Genomic DNA, 25,820 nt, shown 5'->3' with positions numbered 1-25,820 from the left:
CAGAGCATGATCCCCTCCCTTTGGAGACGGGACTGCAAGGCAGTAATCCAACAGGATAACGACCTCAAACACACAATCAGAACAACCACTGCCTTGCTAAAGAAGCTGAGGGTAAATGTGATGAACTGGCCAAGCATGTTGTCATGGAGGAGTAGAAGAGGACTCCAGTGGCAACCTGTGAAGCTCTGGTGAACTCTATGCCCAAGAGGGTTAAGGTAGTGCTAGAAAATAATGGTGGCCACACAAAATATTGGCACTTTGGGCCCATTTGGACATTATCACTGAGGGGTGTACTTACTTTTGTTGCCACCAGTTTAGACGTTAATGGCTGTGTGTTGCATTATTTTGAGGGGACAGCAAATTTACAAGCTGTACACTCACTACTTTACATTGTAGTCAAGTGTCATTTCTTCAGTGTTGGGAACACAGGAGTGTTTCTGTTTCTCAAGAGCTGAAAATCCTGTTGACATTCCTACAGGGAGGATTTTCAGCTTCTGTGTGGAGCCTGTCAGGGTTTTCCTTGCCTCTTTACATTGTAATGAACACTGTACATTCTACTGAAATAGAATTTCTTAGGATATAAACAGTTTTTGAAAATATAGCCATGATTATGTTTATGTTTTCCAGGCAGATTTTAAACTGATGTGTGACAATGCAATGACTTACAACAGACCAGATACTGTGTATTACAAACTGGCTAAAAAGATTCTTCATGCTGGCTTTAAGATGATGAGCAAAGTAAGACAACTACAACAGAGAACATATTGGGACCAAAAATATAGATTAACCTTTGTAGATGATTACAATACAACATTATTTTATACTTCCGATTTAGATTTAGTTTCAAAAAGGACATTCAGGTGAACAGTTATGTGAATGCAGCATGTGTCTACCTGCCATAATACAACAATTGCTGATATGCTGCATTCATACTTCCACATGCTCTTAAACATTTAACTTTACTTTAAATAAAGTACTCTACTATATTTATAGCCCTAGAGGGCAGACTATGTCTTTATAAAATAAAACTGGAAATTAAATTTGCTCTTAGTGTTGGTTTCTGCTGGGTTTACTGAAGGTCACATTTCCATTATACATCTCTATTCTTTTAAAGTGAATATTACTCTTTTAAGAATTGGTTTATTCAAGATAAAAATGTTAACTTGAAGCTTTCACTGAAGAAATAAACATTGTCTTATTTAAATAAATTTGGAATTATTCTAGAATGTTAAGCATTTTGCTTAACAACATCTTTCCATAAAATATTGGAATAAATGCATACTCTTTATTTTAAAGCTGTTTGATTATATATTTAATGAATTCCTAAATACAATACCTACTAAATAGTATAATGGAAATGTTTATATAAAATGAGTGAAAGGTGGATTTGTGTAAACATTATTATATAATACTATTTTTCAAAATTATAAAAAACTGACTTTCAAACTGAATGATTATCTTGTATGAAGATTGTGTACAGGTAGGTGACCATTTGTATGTATGGTTTCCCTTCTGAAATAGGTTGCAGGTGTTCCGGTGTCATGCTGCTCATGATTGAATCACCTTGCATCCTCATTGAAGATGTAGTTCTTAGGTGCAAAGCCATGGCCATTCCCATCCCATCCCATCATCATAGCATCTTCGCTATGAGGGAAAGGTGTAAAGTCCCTGCTGCTCTGTCCTTTCTAATTCTAGGAACGGCTGTTAGCTTTGAAGCGCAGCATGTCGTTTATGCAGGACATGGATTTTTCTCAGCAGGCAGCTCTTTTGGGCGATGAAGATCCAGCTGTTGAAGATCCAGTGCCCGAAGTTGTTCCTGTGCATGTAGAGACTACCAAGAAATCCAAAAAGCCAAGTAAAGAAGTTATTAGGTAAATGTTGGAGGAAGTGTTATGCTCTTTTGTGACTTTCTTTGCAAATTAACATCCCTATTTTTGGAATGAATTAATTAGACCATTAGTTTATAACTTTGAAATACTAGGCACAATATATAATTATTTTTCAGGAAATTTAAGCTCCTTGGGCATCTTGAGCAGAATCATTATGCATCCCAGAAGTTCTTTCTAGAGTTTACAGTCAGTATAGGTAGCATTTGATAAATATTTTGAAAATGAGCTGCAAGAATTGGCAGACATCAACACAGAATATTCTTTCCATTCATTGTAAGTTTTCCACGTGAGCCAGAAAAAAAAGATACAGTTGTAAGGGGTGCTTTAATTTTAATGAGTTCACTTCTTAAATCATCCACATCTTTTTGGAGGATGGAATAGAAGTGAAAAGAGAAAGATTGTTTTAATGAATAGCCACATGACATGTGTTCATTATTATGCAGGAACTAAAACAGTTCTTCAAAATAATTTTTAAAATGAGGGGTCTTGGTGCTCTCTGAGCTTGCTTGTTTTCTTGCAGACATTTCATTACCCAAACTAGGTAACATCATCAGTTCTAGTAAGGAATATGGTTTGCTATCAATTTATATTCAAATGGTGTTTTTTTTAATTTGCATTTATATCCCACCCATCTCCGAAGACTTAGGGCGGCTTACACTATGTCAAGCAATAGGTTTGCCTGTCACTGCTGGTGAGATGGTCTGCACAGTTCTGTGTTGGTTCACTCCTTCCTCTGAATTTGGTTCCAATTGGTGTTGGTAGGGAACAGGAACTCTTGGTCCTTGCTCTGTGGGATCCCTTAGGGCTTGCAGCTGTCTCCGCTCCTTTTTAACATTTACATGAAACCACTAGGTGAGATCATTTGGCACTAGGGGATGAGGTATTACAGTAAGGTGATGATATCCAGTTATATATCTTCATCCTGGATGAAGTGAGTAAAACTGTGGATATTATTGTGCGGTGTCTGGAGGCTATGGATGTCTGGATGGAGAACAACAGACTTCAGCTGGACCCTGGTAAGATGGCGTGGCTGTGGATGAGGTTGCACTACCCCAGGCAGATCTGGTGCTCCTGCACTGATGACTCCGTCTTGAAGAACAGGTGTAAAAGTTCTCTGCTCAGTCACTCATGTCCTGGTCTTCTCTGATTTGGACTATTGCAACATGCTCTACATGGGGCTGTCCTTGAAAAACGTCCAGAATATTCAGTTTGTATAAAATGTGGCTGCATGGGAAATTTTAGGCACCCAAAGAAGAGTGCATGTAACTCTGCTTTACAAGCTGCACTGGATGCCAGTTTGCTTCCAGGTCCAATTCAAGGTATTAGTTGTCAGTGATAAAACCCTACATGGCATAAGGGCAGGCTACTTATGGAACAGTCTTCATCCCATTACATCAGCCCATTCCCCCTGGTCAGGTAGGGAAGGTATGTTTCAGACCCTGTGACTTAAAGAACTTTGACTGATGGGGTCTAAGAAAACAGCTTTCTCTGCTTTTTCCTCTTCCCTATCCTAGGGAATATTCTTCCTCTGAAGGTGAGGCAGCCTTTCATTCTTCTGCCTCCCAAAAAGGAGTTAAAAATATGGCTATTTGGCCTCATGGGGGGAGCCAAATAGGGAGTGAGGCTGGTTAATTCCCTGGAAACGCTCTCTTCACCTTCTAGCTAATTTTAATCCCTTGCCTCCTCTTAACATTTTTAATTTTTATACATATTGCTTTTTATTTTAACATTTTATTGTACTTCACTAGGAGTCTCTCTTTGAAGGAGATAAATGGTTAAGAAATTTTAAAAATAAATAAAATAAAGTAAAATAAAGTAAAAACCAATGTGGTTTCCTGTCTAACTCCATTGGATATCATCCATAACTTCAATGTTAAAACCTGCTGCTTGATATATGCATTACATACTTTCAAAGATCTGGCACACCAGGGAACTACCAGAGGACTGGAAAAGAGCTGATATAGTTCCCATCTGCAGAAAAGGAAAACAAAAATAGATCCAGGAAAGCTTGACCTCAATACCTGGGAAGATTCTGGAAAAGATAAGGAAGGAATCGGCAAACACCTAGAGGCAAATAAAGTCATAACCAAAAACCAACATGGGTTTGTCAAAAACAGATCATGCCAGACAAATCTTCTTGCATTCTTCGACAAAGTGACAAAATTAGTTTATTAGAGGAATGCTGTGGATAAAATGTGGGTTAGATTGTAGACAGTATCACCACCAGATGGATTTGTAACTGGCTGATCAATTGCATTCCAAGTGTAGTCCTCAATGGAACCAGGGTTAAAATTCAACCAGTTCTATCTGGCTCAGTAGTGGTGGCAGCAGGAGACTCTGCCCACCTGCGCGGATGTCATTATGTCACTTTTTGTGATGCTTTTAAGCCTCTGCGCATGCACAGAAGGCTTTGCACATGCATAGATGACGCTTGCACATTTGTGAACCAGTAGGCAAGGTAAGTGAATTTCACCCCTGAATGGAAATGTAATTACATGGAGGAAATATGCAGTGGGTATTCCAAGGCTTTGTTTTAGGCTCAATACTCTTCAGCATCTTCATCAATGATTTGGATGAGAGGATAGATAGGAAATTCATCAAATTTGTAGACGACACCAACCTGGCAGGAATAGCCAACACTACAGAAGATAGGCTTAAGATACAGAAGGATCTTGACAAACTTGAACATTGGGCGCTATCTAACAAAATGGAGTTCAATGGTGAAAAAAGTAAGGGTATACATTTAGACAAGAAAAACAAAAAGCACAGGTTGGAATGGAATAGAATAGAATAGAATAGAATAGAATTTTTTATTGGCCGAGTGTGATTGGACACACAAGGAATTTGTCTTGGTGCAGATGCTCTCTGTACATAAAAGAAAAAATACATTCACAAGAATCATAAGGTACAACACTTAATGATAGTCATAGGGTAGAAATAAGCAATCAGGAAACAATATATATATACGTATATGTGGTACCTGGCTCAATAGTAGTAACTATGAGGGATCTTGGAGTCCTAGTGGACAATCACTTAAACATGAGCCAGGAATATGCTAGAACTGCCAAAAAAGCTAACACAGTTCTAGGCTGCATTAACAGAGGGTTAGAATCAAGATCACTTAAAATGTTAATACCACTTTATAATGCTTTGGCAAAACCATACTTGGAATATTGCATCCAGTTTTGGTTGACACAATGTAATAAAGATGTTGATATTCTAGAAAGAGTGCAGAGAAGAGCAACAAAGATAATTAGGGGACTAAAACATAAAGAATGGTTGCTGGAATTGGGTATGTCTGGTTTAATGAAAAGAAGGACTAGGGGTGACATGATAGCATGGTTCCAATATCTTAGGGGTTGCCACAAAGAAGAGGGAGTCAAGCTATTCTCCAAAGCACCTGAAGGCAGGACAAGATGCAATGGATGGAAACTAATCAAAGAGAGAAGCAACCTAGAACTCAGAAGAAATTTCCTGACAATTAGAACAATTTATCAGTGGGACAACTTGCCTTCAAAAATTGTGAATGCTCCAACACTGTACATTTTTAAGAAGAGATTGGGCAATCATTTGTCTGAAATGGTATAGGGTTTCCTGTCTGAGCAGGGAGTTGGACTGGTCCAGGAGTCTGCAAACTTGACTCTTTTAAGATTTATGGACTTCAACTCCCAGAGTTCCTCAGGCAGCTTGGCTGAGGAACTCTGGGAGTTGAAGTCCACAAGTCTTAAAAAGCCAAGTTTGCAGACCCCTGGACTAGAAGATCTCCCTTCCAACTCTGTTATTTTGTTATTTCTTCCACTGTCAAATTCCTTATCAATATTTGAATTTTCTCTTTATTGATCTAGTAACTTGCAATTGAACTATATTGTGTTACATGTTTAACAAATGTTAAAGAGTCTTTAGGGTGAGCAATTTAAATACAATATCATTAGCAAATGCTAAATCCTAATTTATATTCTTTTATAATTTATTTATTTTTGAAATTTTGCTCTCAGCATAGTTAGGAGGCTATGTTCTCATTCCAATAAAGATAGGGGATCATCCTTGTCCCCTTTGATATAATATATTGCTTTGAAATAAGAACATTTACTACAATTTTGGTTGCTTATTTTTTCATAAATGTTGTATGAATATAAGAAAATTATCCCTAACCTATTTTTTTTTTCAAAACTGCATAAGCCCATTTCAAAACATAAAAGCCCATTTGATATTGTCAGAGTTTTGTTTAGCATAAAGAAATATCATGGCCAATTTTTTATTTTTCTGATGTGCGTTATTGATAATATTTAAATTATATATAGTATTATTCCAGATATATTTCTTTGAGACAAATCCATCTAGTCAAAATGTATTATTTCAGCTAAAAGCCACCTAGAGTCACTTTGGATAGTGAGACAAGTGTCATGAATTTAATAAATACATGACTATTTAGACTCAGCAAAAATTGTTGGCAAAGGTTATAATCTACAATCAGTAAAGTGATATGTCTATGGTTCAAAATGAGTTAGAGCTTTTCCTTCCTTTATAAATCAAAGAGATTAAGTCTTCTTTCCATGACATATGAGATTCATGGCATAATTGTATCCCATTTATTATTTGAGTTTAAGAATTTCTTGAAAAATTCTGCAATAATTTGTAGAAATACTGTCAGGTCCTAGAGCTTTATTCAATGTCACTTTTTGATTGACACTGTGTTCTGTTGTAAGTTGATTAAGAATTTCTTTTTCTTGAGCCATACATTTTTAAAGTAACATTTTATTCAAATTTTCTTCAATTTCTACTGTATTAGATTCTTGTTTATTATATAAATCAAATAAAGAATGAATTGCTACACCATATGCTTCATTGTAGAAACGTGTTTATCATTATTTCAAATGTAAATGCTTTTTTGTTATTGATATTGTTTTTTATTCACTAGAATAGAATAGAATTTTATTGCCCAATTGTGATTGGACACACAAGGAATTTGTCTTGGTGCATATGCTCTCAGTGTACATAAAAGAAAAGATACGTTCATCAAGGTACAACATTTACAACACAATTGATGGCCAATATATCAATATAAATCATAAGGAAATATTTATGCCAGGTGGTTATTTTTGGTTCACTTCCAATCATTTATAATGTTTCCTTATTGCTTGTATCTTTTGCTTTAAATCTAAAACTGAATTGAACTACTTCCCAATGTAGGTTTAGTTCTAATTGTTCAGATTATTCAGTAATATTTTTTTTTGATTTTGCATAACTTTCTGTTTGATTCAAAGACAAAGAACTCTCCAATAAATGCTTTACTTGCCTCTCATACTATGACCAAAGAATATTTCAGAAGTTAGATTGCACTGTATTTCTATACTTCAATTAAAATTATTGTTTAAAAAAGAGAATTGACAGGAGAACTTATTTTCCGTGCAGACCTGTTCCGAGAGGGTAAATCCAAGAGACAGTAACAAAATTTTTTGCATGAGGGTAAATCCAAAAGGGTAAATCCAAGAGAATTCTGATAAAGCACTTGCAATAATGGTCAGCAATTAAGTTGATAAGAAATTCTTGATCTGCACTTAATAGATTTACAGGTTAAAATCTCTCATCTCCTCCTCCCCCACTTCCCCAAATTTCTGGATATATATTATGTAGCTTTTTCCAATCTTTACTGAAACTGATTAGGACATTAGTGTGGAAAGGAAATTGGGTACTTGAAAGCTCTAGCCAATTTTTGGGCACTGCAGCCTGCCTGAGTTCCCCATGACGGTAAAGGTGCTTGAGAACTTCTTTTAAGTTCCGGGATCTTCTACTGCACAGATTTGTACAACATTAAGATTTCAAGGTGTTTCTGAAATTAAGAACTTCAGTAATTTGCAGCTGTAGATCCTGGACTTTTTAATGTATATTATGGTACTTTTTTCTAATATAATTTCGAGGGAAATTTACTTTTCTACCAACAATATATATACTAAAAGATATTTCTGTAATTAAAACCAATTACTTTGATTTTATTGGTAAATTGCTTAATACAGTACTTGTTGGATATGTTTAACGATGTTTTTTTACTGCATGCTTGTCAGTCATTTTTGTGCCAGAATCTGTTCTGTTTTCAGACTGCTTTTTGCCTCTTTGGCTACAAGAGGCCATTTCATCACAAAAAATCATAAGTGAATTTTTTACACTATTATTACTTATCTTAATAGATTTTTTAAAAAAATTCTAATAGTTGATTATATAATTGGAATTGATCTGAGTTCATCTATATATAATGCTTGTTCTATTTTCTTTTTCTTTCTTGCTGTTCATCTTAATTAGCTTTTATTATCAAAATATAGTCAGTTAATCTGTTATGATAATTTCTTTTTGCATGTTTCATATCAATTATTTTATTCATTTGTTTTATATCAAACATTAATATCTTTTTAAATACTTAATTCTCAATAATAAAATTTGCTTTATTTTAATGAACAGAAGCTCTAGGCATAAGAGAGCTTCTGTTACAAGCAAAAGAAAGAAAGCTTTTTCAGATTGGAGCTCCACAGCATGATTTCTCTGATTCTTCTGCTCAGTTACAAAAAATTTTGTATGAGAGATATAATAGAAGATAATCTCTCTAAATTAATCCAGCAAACACCTTACAAGGAAACTGTAACAACAAGGACAGTTCATAAAACACCTTCATTTGGTATTATAACTTCAATTTCTGAACGAGTCCTGTAAAACAAAATTTTATATAAATTTTTAAACTGTAAACTGAAGGGAGATATTTTAGTATGAGAATATAAGTGGGGTCTTAAATTTATTTTAATATACTCTACATACGGCTGTTTTAAAGTTTACTCAGAAACTTCAGATAATTCAGAACACAGCAGCATGGAAAGTTATGCGCATACCGCAGTATGATCATGTAATTCCTCTGCTTCGTGGTTATCCCCTAGGCTTTTGGGTACAGTTCAGGGTGCTAATTATCAGCCATAAAACTTTTTGTATCATAATGCCTGGATGTCTAAAGTGCCGTCTCCTTAAATCTTCCATAAATTTTAAAGCCTGGATCTTCCACTAGACTTTGGATTAAGTCAAGCAGTGGACTCTTGGTGGAAATTATATATGGTGAGAGGATACTTGGTTTTATTCCTCATAAATGCCTTCATTATTGCTATTAATTTTGTTATTAATATTGCCTGTCACAATGGAGCTGTGATATTAAAATTAAAAAAATACAGTAAATTGAAAATAATGTTTATTTACCTAGGAAATTCATTATATTTACCTAGTGGTCATAAAACTCAGTGGCTTAGAACCTATTTGTGGAGAGGGAGTGCATTTGATTTGTTATTTATTTAATAATTTGTGCTTTGTTATAGCTGTATATTTGAACCAGAAGGAAATGCATGCAGTCTGACAGACAGTACAGCTGAAGAACATGTCCTGGCCTTGGTAGAGCACGCAGCAGACGAAGCACGGGATCGGATCAACCAGTGTCTCCCAAACAGCAAGGTTTTGTTAAATTAATTCACATTTTGTTTGGCTAATTTTCTCAGAAATTTTTGTTCAGTTGGACAAGAATTTTTATATAGTATTTAGTACATGAATATTTTTATGAGGAGTGTTTATGTTAAATTTCTACAATACAGATTAAAAATTACATGTTTTAGACTTTAGTTTGAATATAAGTGGAAATTAAATGACATGTTCTTAGTATTCTATCTCAGTGAAGGTCTTAAAAATTCAGTTATTTAATCTACATGTTAATATTGCTTATGATAGTACTCTACATTGATAAACTTATATCAAAGAGTATAACCCAACTAGAAGAGTTGAAGTTAAAATTTGATGAACAATATCAGCTGATTGTGTTAATCTAAATGAATATATTGGATAATTCCATTTTTTCTTCTTTTATTTAGAACATTTATGAATATAAATGCTTTATTTTTTAGAACAACATAGAAAATTGTGTTTCAGTACAATGTGTGAATCCAGTTTCATTGTATATTATATTTAAGAATGGAAATATTAATTCTTATTCAAAAGGTTGTTTATTAGATTGCATAGGCACAGCTCTTCTTCCAGTGACACATTCAACATCAGATATCGTTATTACCTGCTAACACAGCGGTCTCAACCTTTGTGGCTGGGGCGGGAGGGAAGGACATCAGCCAGGCCATGTGTGTAGTGGGCCAGTATACATGTGTGCAAGCAGTTCATCTTATGAACAAGTATGCATGCACAGCTTCATTAGAAGTTGAGCTGTGCATGTGCGCCAGCCAGCCACTTGTGTGAGTGGAGCTGCATGTGCGCCTGCGCTGGCTGGCCGCTCACACAAGTGGAGCTGCATGCTCATGTGTGCATCGGCCTACCTCTTGCGTGGCCCAGTTCGAATAGGCGATGGTCCGGGAGTGGGCCAAGGCCTGGGAGATAGGGACCGCTGTGATAACAGATCTGTTAGTATCTGTTAGTATTTACTGATTAAACAGGAAACATTAAAAAAAACAACCTGATTTTCCTTTTGTTATTCTTAAATACAGATAGGTTACCTGAAAAAGAATACTGATGGATCTTTGATCTTCAGTGTCCTCAATCCATCAGATCCTGAAACAGAAGGTAATTTTCAGATAATTTTAATAGTTCATATTTTTAAACATGTTTTTAATTATACATAACTAAGTTTAAGGGGAACACGGTGGCTCAGGGGCTAGGATGTTGAGCTTGTCGATCAAAAGGTTGGCAGCTCAGCGGTTCAAATCCCTAGTGCTGCCGTGTAACGGGGTGAGCTCCCGTTACTTGTCCCAGCTTCTGCCAACCTAGCAGTTTCGAAAGCACCTAAAAATGCAAGTAGAAAAAATAGGGACCACCTTTGGTGGGAAGATAACAGTGCTCCGTGCGCCTTTGGCGTTGAGTTGTGCCGGCCACATGACCACGGAGACGTCTTCGGACAGCGCTGGCTCTTCGGCTTTGAAACAGAGATGAGCACCGCCCCCTAGAGTCGGCAATGACTAGCACATATGTGCGAGGGGAACCTTTACCTTTACCTAAGTTTATGTTTGTACATTAATTGTACATTAATTGTTCATTAATTAAATTACAATTATAAATTATAAATTTTAATTAATTAATTAAAAATGAATATTAAATGTGCAGCTGTGTCAGAATTGGCAACAAAAAGATTTGCAAACTGAAATATATTTGGTGAGCTAATATTTGAAGGCTTTTGGCTAATATTCTAGTAAGGTCAGAATTAAGTTACATTTGTGATAAAATATAAATCTACAAGTAACCCTATATCCGTAATGGCGAACCTATGGCACACATGCCCAAGGTGGCACGCAGAGCCATCTTTCTGGGCATGCGAGCTGTTGCCCAACTTGTTTGCAGCTGTGCATGAATGCACCCCAGCTAGTGTTCGGGCCTCCAGTGCTCATACGCGCAATTCTGGAGACCCAGCTGATCTATGGAGCTCTCCTGTGCATGCGTGCGCATTGTGCATGCGCCCTGCACAGATGGCGTTCATATGTGCACATTGCATGTGCAAAAGCCTTGTGCATGTGCAGATGGTGCAATTGCATGCACAGCACACAGGGACCCATGCGAAAGCCACATGCATGCACAGATAGTGCAGCTGTGCGCACAGCGCCTGGGGAGGAGCCGTGCAAAAGTGAAACACGTACCTGTTTGGCACTCGGTGAGTAAAAGGTTCACTACCACTGCCCTATATGAACAAAGACTCTATGAGCTCTAACCATTAATATTTATTTATTCATTCATTTTTCACATTTTTACACTGCCTATCTCCCTCTGATGTTGCTTATTATGTAACCATTTTTACCTAATTAGTTAAAATCTGTTCAGTTGCTCCTTAAGCTGAACTTGTGTAGAAGATTATTAAACCTGGCAATAGTATTAAATCTGTGTTAGATTCAATCTGAGATAGATAATTAATCTCCAATCCATTTTTCTTCTGCATTGCCTTTAAATCATGTTATTGCACTGATGTAGTACCATCTCGGCATTATTGAATAAAAATGCTATATTTTAAAGTTAAAATGCATAGCCATACAAAGTAATATACCACAATATACTACAGTATAGCAATATACTACAGTTGGGACCAGTATTTCCATTGCTAAACAATGCAGTCATACAGTAAGATGTCACAGTTACCACACTGCAATTCTGGGAGTATCGCTTGCTGTCATTAACTTGCAAAGAAGGGGGAAGTCAAAAATCAAATACTTATTTATATTATTTTTAGGAGTGTTTTCTTTTTTTACATTTATAACTAATAATATAGCGAAGATTTTAAATGAAAATGTATGCTTCCTTTTCAATTCGGTGTATACTGCTTCATAAAAGTAATGTTTTATTGAGCATTAATTGTAAAATTTCAGTCATTATCAATCTGTTTAAAGATCTTTTTTGAAAATACACCTCTGTTATAATTTTAAAATAAGGTAAAGGTAAAGGTTCCCCTCGCACATACATGCTAGTCGTTGCCGACTCTAGGGGGCGGTGCTCATCTCCGTTTCAAAGCCGAAGAGCCAGTGCTGTCCGAAGACGTCTCCGTGGTCATGTGGCCGGCATGACTCAACACCAAAGGCGCACGGAACGCTGTTACCTTCCCACCAGAGGTGGTCCCTATTTTTTCTACTTGCATTTTTAGGTGCTTTCGAAACTGCTAGGTTGGCAGAAGCTGGGACAAGTAACAGGAGTTCACCCCGTTACACGGCAGCTCTAGGGATTTGAACCGCTGAGCTGCAGACCTTTCAATCGACAAGCTCAACGTCCTAGCCCCTGAGCCACCGTGTCCCTTAATTTTAAAATACATGAGGCCTAACTCATTTATATAACCTAATAATATTATTTTCCTTTATTTTGTTTATTATCTAACTTGTACAACTTAGTTGTTCTTTATTATATTTTTAAAAAACAAACTGTCACTGTTTTAAAATATTAACAATTTCTGAATAAGCTTTTTAATCATTTCAAGCAAAAGTTCTTAAAATCTATGGTAGTGTTATAAAAGTATCCTCCTATCTTAGTTGTGAAATACAGCTCCGTTATAATTTTAAAATAAGGTAAAGGTAAAGGTTCCCTCAGACATACATGCTAGTCGTTGCCGACTCTAGGGGGCGGTGCTCATCTCCGTTTCAAAGCCGAAGAGCCAGTGCTGTCCGAAGACGTCTCCGTGGTCATGTGGCCGGCATGACTCAACACCAAAGGCGCACGGAACGCTGTTACCTTCCCACCAGAGGTGGTCCCTATTTTTTCTACTTGCATTTTTAGGTGCTTTCGAAACTGCTAGGTTGGCAGAAGCTGGGACAAGTAACAGGAGTTCACCCCGTTACACGGCAGCTCTAGGGATTTGAACCGCTGAGCTGCAGACCTTTCAATCGACAAGCTCAACGTCCTAGCCCCTGAGCCACCGTGTCCCTTAATTTTAAAATACATGAGGCCTAACTCATTTATATAACCTAATAATATTATTTTCCTTTATTTTGTTTATTATCTAACTTGTACAACTTAGTTGTTCTTTATTATATTTTTAAAAAACAAACTGTCACTGTTTTAAAATATTAACAATTTCTGAATAAGCTTTTTAATCATTTCAAGCAAAAGTTCTTAAAATCTATAGTAGTGTTATAAGAGTATCCTCCTATCTTAGTTGTGAAATACAGCTCCGTTATAATTTTTAAAAAGATAACTGAAAAAAGAAATTTCTTTTTGCTTATTTAAATAATGTTTGTTTATTTTTTGTTCATTATCTAATTTATTTTTTCTGTAGCTCATTTGTTTTTTACTGATACATTAAAACAAACTAATACTGATTAAAATATTAAGTTTCTGAATAGCCTTTTTTGTAATTTCATGCAGTAGTTCTTAAAATTCATGATAATTTTATAAAAATATCCTTCTGTCTATTATTTTTGAAAACTTAATAAACATTTATTTATATGTTTATTGTTGAAAATAGAGGAGGAAAGCCATCCAGTGGATCTGAGCTCTCTGTCTAGCAAATTATTACCGGGTTTTACAGCATTAGGTTTTAAAGATGAAAGAAGGCACAAAGGTAAGTTCTGTGATGCAAAGAATGTTTATATTTACAAGATTAAACATTTGTCTTCATATTTATAAGATGTTATCATTTTATTTTGAATATTTTTAAAATATCCAGTGACTCCAGTGACTCAGGCAGTTTGGTCCTTTAGGTCTAATTGCAATGTAAATAATTAATTTCATTTGGATGTAGGTACCATAATGCAGATGTTTCTCAAGCATGCAAGTTCTTTGTGGTGTCCATAGCTGGTTTAAAGAAGGTTTATCTGTAACTCCTCATTGAACTAGAGACATATTTCGGTGGCATATTCAGGATTCTGTTCTTGGCTCAGAACACTTCAATTTTTAAAAAAATTATTTAAGTCATTTTTAAATATGTTAATGTCATTTTTCACATATAATAAGAATATTACAGAACATTTGAATAATAAGAACATTTATGTAAAAAAAATCAATAAGAAAAGTTCAAATACAATTAAAATATGCATCATAGTACAATTAAATAATTTTAAAACTTTATCAAATGTGAAAAAACAGAAAAATGGAAACTAGTTGAATCTGTAAAGGTTGTGTGCTGATTATTTATTAATTTGTGTTATTAGTTTTTCTAGCTGTCCAAGATGAAGTTTGCAAGCTATAGTGTGGAAAAAAGAGGAAAAGACTTTATTATTTTTAAAGTGTATAAAGTTGGAGTTGGGGGCCCTGGTGAACAGGGAAAGGGCAAGCAAGAGAACTATCTCCAGGGAGATTGCTTTGTTGGAAAGTTGAAGCTATTGCCATAGGCATCATACAGCTGAACAATTTAGGAGTTCTGACTTTAGAACAGGGGTCTCGAACTTGGTCCCTTTAAGACTTGTGGACCTCAAAAGCTGGCTGAGGAACTCTGGGAGTTGAAGTCCACAAGTCTTAAAGGGACCAAGGTTGGAGACCCCTGCTTTAGAATGTGCTGGAAGGCCAGCAGTGTTGATTAGAATTCTTGTTACAATATTGCTCAACTAGACCATTAGAGAGTAGAGATGAAGTTCCTAATTTGTTTGGCTCTTGCGGGGTGGGGAATGAAGAGGAGTAGGTAGGTTGGATAGGTTGAAAAAGCCAATAAATATATCAGATGACAAGGTTTATGTCAGAGAATCTGAATATGTAGGAGACCTATTAAACTGTTTCTATTTCTATTAGGAGCAAAAAGTGGTCTTGGCCTTGTTTTTTTAGATAGAGGAGAATGTTGGTGAACAGAGTAATCAGGGATTAGAAAAGAACAAACTTACTATTTGTGTGAGTTTCACAGAATTGGGAAACTGGAACTCCTCCCTGGAATGGGAAATCAGGGAACAAGATCTATTACATTCTGACCCAGCTAGCTAAGAGCTTGCTGGAGATTGCAAGTAGCGACTAAGAGGGGAGAGGAATGTGTTCGAATGTTTTATATAGGAAATTATGGTAAATTTGGTATAGCTGTCACATGATAATAATAATAATATTTTAATTTGTATACCGCCCTTCTCCCGAAGGACTTAGGGCGGTGAACAGGCAAATAAGATACAGACAAAAGCACACATAATATTAAAAAAACAACCCTTAAAAAACTTATTCAATTAGCCAAAAAATTTAAGATAAAAATTACACCCTTTAAAATTACAGAAATTTAAAAACCCCTTAAATTAAATTAAAATTTTAAAAATCAAGCCAGTCCAGTCATATGAAATAAATAGGTTTTAAGTTTGCGGCGAAAGGTCCTAAGGTCAGGTAATTGTCGAAGCCCAAGGGGAAGCTCGTTCCACAGGGTAGGAGCCCCCACAGAGAAGGCCCTCCCCCTGGGGGCCACCAGTCGACACTGTTTGGCTGACGGCACCCTGAGGAGTCCCTCTCTGTGGGAACGCACCAGACGCTGGGAGATAGAAGACGGCAGTAGACGGTCCCGTAAGTAACCCGGTCCTAAGCCATGGAGCGCTTTAAAGGTGGTAACCAATACCTTGAAGCACACCCGGAAAACAACAGGTAGCCAGTGCAGTCTGCGCAGGATAGGTGTTACGTGGGAGCTCCGAACCGCTCCCTCAATAACCCGCACAGCCGCATTCTGGACTAGCTGAAGTCTCCGAGTGCTCTTCAAGGGGAGCCCCATGTAGAGAGCATTGCAGTAGTCCAAGCGAGAGGTAACGAGAGCATGAGTGACCGTGCATACGGCATCCCGGTCCAGGAAGGGACGCAACTGGCGGATCAGGCGAACCTGATAAAAAGTTCTCCTGGAGACGGTCGTCAAATGTTCTTCAAAGGACAACCGCCCATCCAGGAGCACACCCAAGTTGCGCACCCTCTCCATCAGGGCCAGCGACTCGCCCCCGACAGACAGCCACATGAAGATTTTTGATATTGTGATTTGCTTGCCCTTGGTAGGGATTATTTTTCCACACTGTTGGAGTAATCGGGAGTACATGCAAAAGGGGAGATAGAATCAAAGTAAAGACAGTTGTTAGTAGTGGGCAGGGGGAAGTATTCTGGAAGATGGTGCTTGGCTACATTCCAAAAGAAAAGAGATTACAAGTTTGGTATCAGTCTTTACTTCTGATTCTCTAATCAAGACAGACAAACAAATTTCTGGGCTAACTGAACTCAGGCCTACACTTTTGTATACCAGATCTGCTTGCAATAAAATTACCATTATTCATTATTTAATGTCTAGTTGTGGATGAGAGGCCCAATCTGGCATATGTCAGTGAGACATGACTGGTCAAAGAGCTGGGAATCTATTGCACTGAAATCCTTCCAGATAATTTTCATATCTTGCATTAGTTCTATGTTGTGTCTTGCCCGCTCTCACCGCAGCCAGGGCCTTCTTATCTGCTTCTGAACGCTGAGGAATGTCCTAGTATGCCTCCCGGCCCCAGCCCTGGCTCCATGCCCAGACAGGCTGAGGAGGAGGAAGCACCTCCAGCCCCCAGCTCTGGCTCCATGCCCAGGCAAACGGAGCAACTAGACCCCTCCCCCTCCCCCACAGCATGTGAGCCTGAGGGAAATCAATTACCAACAGCTGCCGACTGGGGTGACCCTCGCTTCAGAAGAATTGATAGGCGACGGCGACAGAAGGAAGGGAGGGGCAGGCCTGGATAAGTGCTGAGTCATGGAGCCACACCCCATGGCCTATATAAAGGATCTGCTTTTTGGCATTCTCTGAGTCAGGCAAAGTCTAACATATCTTGCTGAAGTCACTTTCTGGTCTCCTGCCTGCCTTGAGGACTTTGCTAGGACTTTGGCAGAGCTGCAGAGGCATGCCTGATTCGGATTTCCCTGACCCGGCCGTCAGCGGAGGAGTGGGACACGACATTCTATGCCTGGAGCAGGAAGACGATATGGCATTGTATGGGAAAACTTTGGCTTTTGTGAAGAACGATAATCAGATGTGAGGCCATATTTGTAAGGCTGAGCCAGAAGAACAAGCAGGGATGTTGCTCTTATATCTTTTTTCAAGATTGGTGACAGTATCCCATCCTGACTTGTTCAGTCCCATTGTTGGAATGGTTATGGATTCACCCAGACACTGCAATTTTATCCTCTCCTTTCTGAGGCCACAGATAACTTGGAAATTGATGGCTGCCACAATAGCTGTGGGTTTGTCCTAGATTATGGCCAAGGCAAATCACATAATTGGATGGATTATGCCCATGCAACCTCTCCTCACTCGTAGACCTCACTTTCCTCCATGGTATACAAAGGCACAGAGAGGGATGAAACGGATGAAGAGACATCTAGAGTGCCACTGACAGAAGACAAGGGATGAACTTGATTGAACACAAGTAAGAGCTGCTATTAAGACTTACCTCGTGGCAATTCGTGTGGTGAAGTGTAAATACTTCTCCACACGAATTAATTCTGCAGATAATCAACCAGTGACCCTATTCCTCCTGGGGAAAGAGGAGATTGAGGTCCACCTCAAGGGGTGCTCTGAGGAATTTGCAGATTTTCGGGAAGACAAAATCACTCAACTTCATTCCCAGTTATATGCTGGCATGGTTGCTGATCCAATGGAGGCCCCTGAGGCAGATTTTTGCTCCATTATCTGGGAACAGTTTGACCCTGTTGTTCCTGAGGAAGTGGAACTGTTGTTCCTGAGGAAGGGAGTATGCACCTGTGTTATAAACCCATGTCCCTCCTGGCTTGTGAAAGCTTCCCAGGAAGTTGCAGGCGGATGGACTCTGGCATTGATTAATGCTTCCCTAAAGGAGGGGGTAGCCCCTTAGCATTTTAAGGAGCTGTGATCTGTCCTCTTCTCAAGAAACCATCCCTGGATTCTACTCTGTTGGATAATTTTCAACCTCTAATTTTCCCTTTTTGGGAAAGGTAGTTGAGAAGGTGATTGTGCTGCATGATGGATGAAATGGATTATCTAAACCAGTCAGGATTCAAGTCTGGATATGGGACAAAAATGGCATTGGTCGTGCTTTTTGATGAGCTCTAGTGGGACTCGGATGGGGTAGTGTATCCTTCCTTGCTCTATTTGACCTCTCAGCAGCTTTCTATACCCTCGACCATGGTATCCTGCTGGAGCAGCTTTGGGAGTGGGGGGGCTTTGTGCTACCCTGGTTCACTTCCTTCCTCTATGGCTACTCTCAGTCACTGTTAATAGAAGGCGAGAGATCCAGCCCTCGCCCACTGCTTTGCAGGGTCCCTCAGGGCTCAGTACCCTCTCTGCTCCTATTCAACATCTAAATGCAGCCGTTGGGCGAGATCATTTGTCACCATGGACCGAGATATCATCAATGTGCTGATGATATTCAGCTGTATAACTCGACCTGTGGTGAGTTAAGCAATGTTGTGACCTCCCTCTCACAGTGCTTGGAGGCTACCAGGGCTGGATGGGAAGCAGTGGCTTGAAACTGAACTCTGGCAAGATCAAGTGGCTCTGGGTTTGGGGTTCTTTGGGAGAGCAATGTGCAAATGCGGGTTGTGTGCCAGTTATGCCCTTTCCTGGACTAACAATCCCTATTCATGGTTACTCATGACCTAGTCACCTCCCATCTTGACTATTGCTCTACATGGGGCTGCACCTGAAAAACATCCAAAAACTCCAGTTGGTGAAAAATGCAGTATATGGTTTTGTGCAGACCTCAGTGTGTACATGTATCATGTCTCCATTTATTAGATCTGACCTTTACCCCTTGTCATGGAAAGATGTTAGTATTATGAGCCACAGTGGCACAGTGGTTAGAATGCAGTACTGCAGGCTACTTCTGCTGATTGCCAGCTGCCTGCAATTTAGCAGTTCAAATTTCACCAGGCTCAAGGTTGACTCAGCCTTCCATCTTTCTGAGGTGGGTAAAATGAGTACCCAAATTGTTGGGGGCAATATGCTGACTCTGTAAACTGCTTAGATAGGGCTGTAAAGCACTGTAAAGTGGCATATAAGTCTAAGTGCTATTGCTATTAACTGAACCTAAGGCCAATTAAGGTGGCTCTTGCAATTGGTCCATAAGCCTAATAGGTCCATAAGGCTTTTTTAGACAGTGCTTGAGACTTACCTAGCAATCTGCAAGGCATTTCTACTAAACATGTTGTAAGTTTCTGAAACACAGCAATCATTAGTCTGCCAGATTCTGAATGATGTCTCCCATCATGTTGATCCTAACCAGCTCCTTGATTTTCTGAGTTGCTCCAGAAGTAACTTGAAATAACTCCAGATTAAAACATTAAATGAATATGATAAATCGTTCAAGTTTATTATATTGGATAAAGTTGGGAAAGAGAAAAAATTTACCCATTTTGCAACTGTGGAATCTCAGCTGTGTCCTGAATCTTTTATAAAATGAAGAACAATTTTGTATAAATTGCAGTTATACAAATTGTAGGCATATCTTTACTTACATTTGATTTTTAATTTATGATTGACCTCACACGGGCCAAAAAGAGATAGCCAAAGGGCCGGAGGTGGTCAGGGGATCTAAAATACCCTGGTCTAATCAGGATTTTCAATATAAACAGCTGGATAGTAAGAAGAGAATTCACCACTTTCCTGCTTCTCCAGGTTGGTTGCTATTTACTGCCTTGACTTTGATTTATAATGAATGTCTTTAGATTGCCTGAGCTTTGGAGGATATCAAAGATCAAAGCCCTGCTCCAAGAAGATTCCATTGAAAATGTCTCAGAGATATCAGTTAAAAAGAGAGAGTTTGGCATTAAAATAAGAGAAAGCACTTTATAAGATGGTTTGTGAATAATGCTTAGATAATAACTTGAAAAGTCTCACATGTTTTCTGTCTTATTCTTTGACTAAACTCTTCATTCTTTGTAGAGCTTGCACACATTGATCTATAATTTTAGGAGTCACGCTACCACAGTGAATGGTAAAACCAGTTATTTACTGTAAAATATGTGAAGCTCAAGAGTTACAGCTCTTTTTTTGCAGAATATTTCAAACACATTTTTTATGTTTTCAGTTACATTTCTTTCAAGTGCTAATACGGTGGTTTCAATGCAAAACCACTCTATCTTTCATGACCTGAAAATGGATGAAATGGAGCTGCTATATTCAGCATATGGAGATGAGACTGGGATTCAGTGTGCTTTAAGGTAAGATTGTTGCACTGCAATATTGAACCCCTGATCTTATAACAGTTTTGGCAATATACATGGCCTCGGCATATGAAAGAGCCCAATTCATTTAGAAGCTAGTATAAATAACAAAGAGAACAGCTTTAAAAATATCCAAGAAACATAATCAAAAGCAAAAATATGAATGCATCTGATATTTGTTTTACATTGGAATTTCTTTCAGTCTTCAAGAATTTGTGAAAGATTCTGGAAGCTATAGTAAAAAAATAGTAGATGATTTGCTGGATCAGATCACTGGTGGAGATCATTCCAAGTCTATTTATCAACTGAAACAGGTAAGTGTGCTCACTAGACTTTCCTATCAAAGCCTACTTTATAATATAGAGTTGGAGTTGTTGAGGTTCAATAGTTTATAGCTGAAATTATTCTTAAAACCAGCTTTTTTATTGAAACAAATTACAACTAAAACCTATATAAAGACCTTTTTTAAACTCAGAAATATTATATTTGGCATAATCATAAAAAGTATCCTTTTCATCACAAAGGTAGTTAAAAGGTACTTCTTTCTTTTTTAAAAAAAATAATGTTAAAAGAGGATGGCAGGGGAAGGTGTGCTGGGTGAACAAAAGGGTGGAAATAGGAAGAAATGAAGGGAAGTTGAATTGGAGGAAAGCATTGTACTGATAGTACTGTACAACTTTGTTTGCTGAATGGAGCTTGCCAGGCCCAACTGGAGAGGACCAGCAAGTCCAATTCAGCTGCTCATACAGGGCAAGAGAAATGCAAGGTCTTTGCCTATCTACTGCAACCAAGATGACCAGAACTACTGTCACTAAGTGGAGCATTATGTTTCCCCTAATAACTGTTCCGCTTAGTGATGAAAATTCCAGCTCTAATTAGTTGTCTAGTAAGGACTAATTGTTTCAGAAAAACAGCAATATTATTTTTAAATTTATTTTTACTATTATAATTTTCAGAGAAGAAACATTCCAATGAAGCCACCAGATGATCTCAAAGTAAGTTACATTGCGTCTCTAAACCTCCCCTTCTTGTAAAAAAAACCTGTTTATTTACTGTAAATGGTTCTGAAAATATAAAGGAAAGATTTCATTTATATAATAAATGAAGATAATAATTGTATTATTGTAAAAATTTTTACTCCAGTATTCCTGATCTTTATAACACTTTTAAATTGTACGCTTATTTCAGGAGAAAAGAATGTATATACTTTTTCTATGATTTTTCCTATTAAATTATTTGAAATCCCTTAAATAAAAGTCATACTATTTTCTTGCTGTAACTCTAGTGATGCAAAAATGATGGTTCCATAAGGAAAATGATTATGAGGTATAAATTAGCTTTAAACGTGATGTTTTTAGGTTCCGTCAGTCCTCATAAAAGAAGAACATAAGTTATGTAATACTTGCCCAGATGACTCCAAGCAAAATATGGTAATATTTCTTTTTAAGTTTAATTCTTTCTTAACTTATTATTTCAAATAGTTGAAATAATCAGCATTTTCTACCTCCTTTTTAATTTTCCTTTCCTTTTTTATTTTAAGATTACAGGCCTTATTTTTGTTACTTTCCCTCTCCCTCTCTTTCCCTCTCCCTCTCCCTCTCTGTCTCTCTCTCTGTCTCTCTCTCTCTCTCTTACACACACACACACACCCAACACATGCACGTCATACGTCAGCAGATGATCCAGGTCAAGAATACAAGCAGTCTTACAATTTACAACTGTTCATTTAGTGACCATTTGAAGTTACAATGGGACTGAAAAAAGTGACTTAAGACCATTTTTCACACTTAGGACCATTGCAGCATGGTCATGTGATTTACATTCGGATGATTGACAACTGGTTCATATTTATGATAGTTGCAGTGTCCCTGGGTCATGTAATCACCTTCTGCAACTTTCTGACAAGCAAAGTCAATGGGGAAGCCAATTTCATTTAACAACCATGTTACTAATTTAACAATTGCAGTGATTCACCTAGCAAATGTGGCAAGAAAAGTTGCAAAGTGGGACAAAACTTATTTAACAAATTTCTCACTTAGCAACATAAATTAGATTGCACATAATAGTTCAAATAGATTTGGTGTAAAACTGAGCTTTTTTGCACTAAGTATACTATCTAGAAGCTCAAACTAATCAGTTTCATATGATTTATATGTACAAGGGATGTTACATGTGACAAGGCCCAGCAAAGATGATAATTATATCTGTGTCTATTAAAATTTTGTAGACACCTTGATTGACCAAAACAAGGATGGGCCGCGGTAGTCAATGCATGGCCTATCAGTGTTATCCATGAGTTCTAAGGTGAATGTAAGAGAAAATGTAGATCTGAATGAAAGTAGTTTGATCTTGTCAGGTTGATGACTCAGTGCTAGAAGTTATGGTTAAGGAACAAAAAGGCAAAAATGTATGTCAGAAAGTATGAATTGTAACTTCATTAGTGTAATGTAGGTTGTATATATGAACTAGGATGATCCATACAGTTTTTGGTTAGTTGTTGTGTTGAACAAACCTACGTTTCAAAATGATTCTGCAAATGTAAAATTTGTTCCTGAATAAGGTTTTTGCAAAAAGCACATTCCTGATTTTTTAGCCCTAGATAATGCAAACAAAAAATAATTGCATATTTGCATAGTAAATATTTTTTCACATTTGACTGCTATGTAGAAATAATGAAACATTTATGTAGTTGAAATTTTATTTACATTTTACTAAATACTGAATTTATAGCAGCTTTCACACAGTAATGCTTATTATAGCTAATTAATCCATTGCATAGATATAATTTTCTTTCTTTTTTCCAGATTGGAGAATCCATTGGAGATAATAATAGTTCTGTTTTGGACTTTTTATCTATGAAAACTTATTCAGATATGTCTCTTGATATATCCATGTTGAGTTCATTAGGTAGGTGTTCTCATGAAGTAGTTTATCACTGAAGGTAAAAAATATAGTGCTATATATATTATCTTTCCATTAGTCCATTAAAATGCTTGGGAATTGCTGGGTTTTAACATAAACTTTGTAATATATACTCCTTTTAATGCTTTGTTACAAAAATCAGGGTTTTCTGAGGGAGACAGAATTATAAAAACTATGTAATATTTGTATATGCTCTTTGTGGTTATAACATAATAGTTTGTGTATGTGTGTGCATTAATGAAAGGGATAAAGCATTCTGAGAAAAACAGCATCTTCTACAGATGCTCATAGCTTCAGGTCAGTTGTCAGTTATCTAAACCAATACTCGTCTATTCTGTTTAAATTGCTAATTCAAGCAGCCTATGATTGTGCTCCCAGTGCTAATATATGCTTACTCAATTTATTCCATCTAAACTGTTGGGAAGACTGCTCAGCTGTAACAGCTCCTTTTTTCAGAAAAGAATGTGTAAATCAAGTCATAAGATAGAAAAACATATTCAGGAGAATCTTGCATTTTTAGCAGCTACACAATATAGTATCTGATAGGATTTCATCTGGAAGCATCTTTGTGCAAAATTAAGAAGTTTGAAACATTTTAATTTTTTTAAAAAATAATTATTTAATTTGGGATTCTACTTAGACCATCAACAGGTCATCACATATATTAAATTATAGTGAGCACAGGTACCAAATTGCTGATTCCCAATTTTATGTAGTCATTAAAAGATTCAGATGGTGATGTACTAGTTCACGTAAGGAGGAGCTTGGGAACTGATACCTTAAAGGCAGCATGGAGTGATTGATATGTTGACAGTGATAAAGTGATCACTAGAGATCAGCATACTTTTATGAATACAAGTCACATTAAAGCAATTTCATTTCATTTTTTTGTTGGATAATTTCATTAATAGAATGTGGAACATAATATACCTTGATCTCATTTAGACATTTGATAAATACTTTCTTATAGTCTCTCCAGCAATTTAGTTAAATAAGTAGATAATTAAGTGGATCATAACTATGGAAAATTGCATTCAAATTGTGTATAAATAAGGAAATCAGAAATGCTCTGTTTAAATCAATTGTTTTTAAAAGATCAGGAAGGATAAGAAGCTGTGTACCCAGGGAAGTATCTATACAACTTAGCCCCTATTAGTCTCATTTTCATATTTTATTCAGCATATTATTAGTTTTATTTACCTTTATATAAGACTGATGGAGTAACAAATCTTTTTGATTTTAACTTCTTAAACCATCTTAAATTCATTTTGTACTCAATAATCTAATGTTGTTGACAGGTAAAGTAAAGAAAGAAGTTGATCATGATGACAATCATTTACACTTGGATGAAACAACTAAATTATTACAGGACCTTCATGAGGTACAGACTGACAGAATAGGATCCAGGCCTTCCTCCAACCTTAGTTCCCTCTCTAATGCTTCTGAAAGGGAACAACATCACCTAGGTAAATGTGTTTATCAGTATAATTACCAATCTCTTTATTTTCATTAAAAGTTGTTGTAAGGTTATGAGGGTATCAAGTATATTCATGCTGTGTAAATAAAGCTGGTTTCTTTGTCTTTTTAACATCTAGCATCTAGTAGACTAATTTTCTCTTCTCATTCCCACCTTACTTATCTCATATACTTTTTTATCATAAATGTATATTAGAAATATTTCAAAAGGCAGAATATAAACATTGAATTCTAAATAAATACATTGATAAATTTGACCAAAATGCAGAATAATATTTTACCAAGTTAATTGAGATGACCCTCTCATAGTTCCAAAAAGACATTTTAAATTTATAAACATTCAAATAAAATCATTGGTTATATAGTAAGTAATATAGAGAAACATAAAATATGTTATAAAAGTTATATTTTACAGTAAAAGAGTTTATTAATCTTGGAGTTTATTATTCACAGATAGTTTATTCCATCATTCCAGAACGCTACTGAAAAGTTTCTGCTTCTAATGATTACTGGCTCATTCTTAATAGGAGAAAGTAAACATATGTTAGATGAATGGAGTGGTAAATTTAATTATGAGACAGAATCTTTCAATAGAAGAAATGCTGAAGTAATCTTAATGTGACCTGCCTGCTAAATCTCTGAGAGCATTTGTTTGTATAAAATTGAAATGGTAGACCAGGACTTCTCCAGTCATCTTTCAATCAGCATAGAAACAGCATAGTCATCTGCCAGTCAGGGCTTTTATTGTTATATGTCTAACTGGAGAAATCCTGGTCTGCCATTTTCTATAACAATCATGGCATATCAGATCAGCAGCACAAACCAAAATGGCCATGAAGAAAGTTGAAATAAGGGACATTCTTACAGGCAGAGGAGCTAAAACCTGTCAGTAAAAACTGGCTAGATTTTAGCACTGCTATTACATTATCACAATTG

At 36.7% G+C, this 25,820-nt stretch overlaps 1 protein-coding gene across 6 annotated transcripts in view; it reads left to right on the top strand.

Annotated features, from left to right (window-relative positions):
- The window catches only part of BRD9 (bromodomain containing 9), an 84,736-nt gene that overhangs the window by 45,955 nt on the left and 12,961 nt on the right, over positions 1-25,820 (top strand). For 2 of the 6 annotated variants that reach the window (XM_058180784.1, XM_058180782.1), the window contains exons 6-16: positions 628-738; positions 1,759-1,871; positions 9,236-9,368; positions 10,400-10,475; positions 13,843-13,938; positions 20,351-20,483; positions 20,689-20,800; positions 21,443-21,481; positions 21,845-21,916; positions 23,291-23,393; positions 24,707-24,874. In XM_058180784.1, the coding sequence (XP_058036767.1) occupies positions 628-738; positions 1,759-1,871; positions 9,236-9,368; positions 10,400-10,475; positions 13,843-13,938; positions 20,351-20,483; positions 20,689-20,800; positions 21,443-21,481; positions 21,845-21,916; positions 23,291-23,393; positions 24,707-24,874 (1,156 nt within the window). Of the gene's footprint in view, positions 1-627; positions 739-1,755; positions 1,872-9,235; positions 9,369-10,399; positions 10,476-13,842; positions 13,939-20,350; positions 20,484-20,688; positions 20,801-21,442; positions 21,482-21,844; positions 21,917-23,290; positions 23,394-24,706; positions 24,875-25,820 lie in introns of all 6 variants that reach the window. The other 4 variants (XM_058180783.1, XM_058180781.1, XM_058180786.1 and 1 more) reach the window with 3 other exon arrangements.

Source organism: Ahaetulla prasina, chromosome 4 (genome assembly GCF_028640845.1).
Source record: "Ahaetulla prasina isolate Xishuangbanna chromosome 4, ASM2864084v1, whole genome shotgun sequence".
Lineage (NCBI taxonomy): Eukaryota > Metazoa > Chordata > Lepidosauria > Squamata > Colubridae > Ahaetulla > Ahaetulla prasina.
The sequence above is the reverse complement of the archived record's forward strand: the minus strand, read 5'-3'. Positions and strand labels throughout refer to the sequence as shown.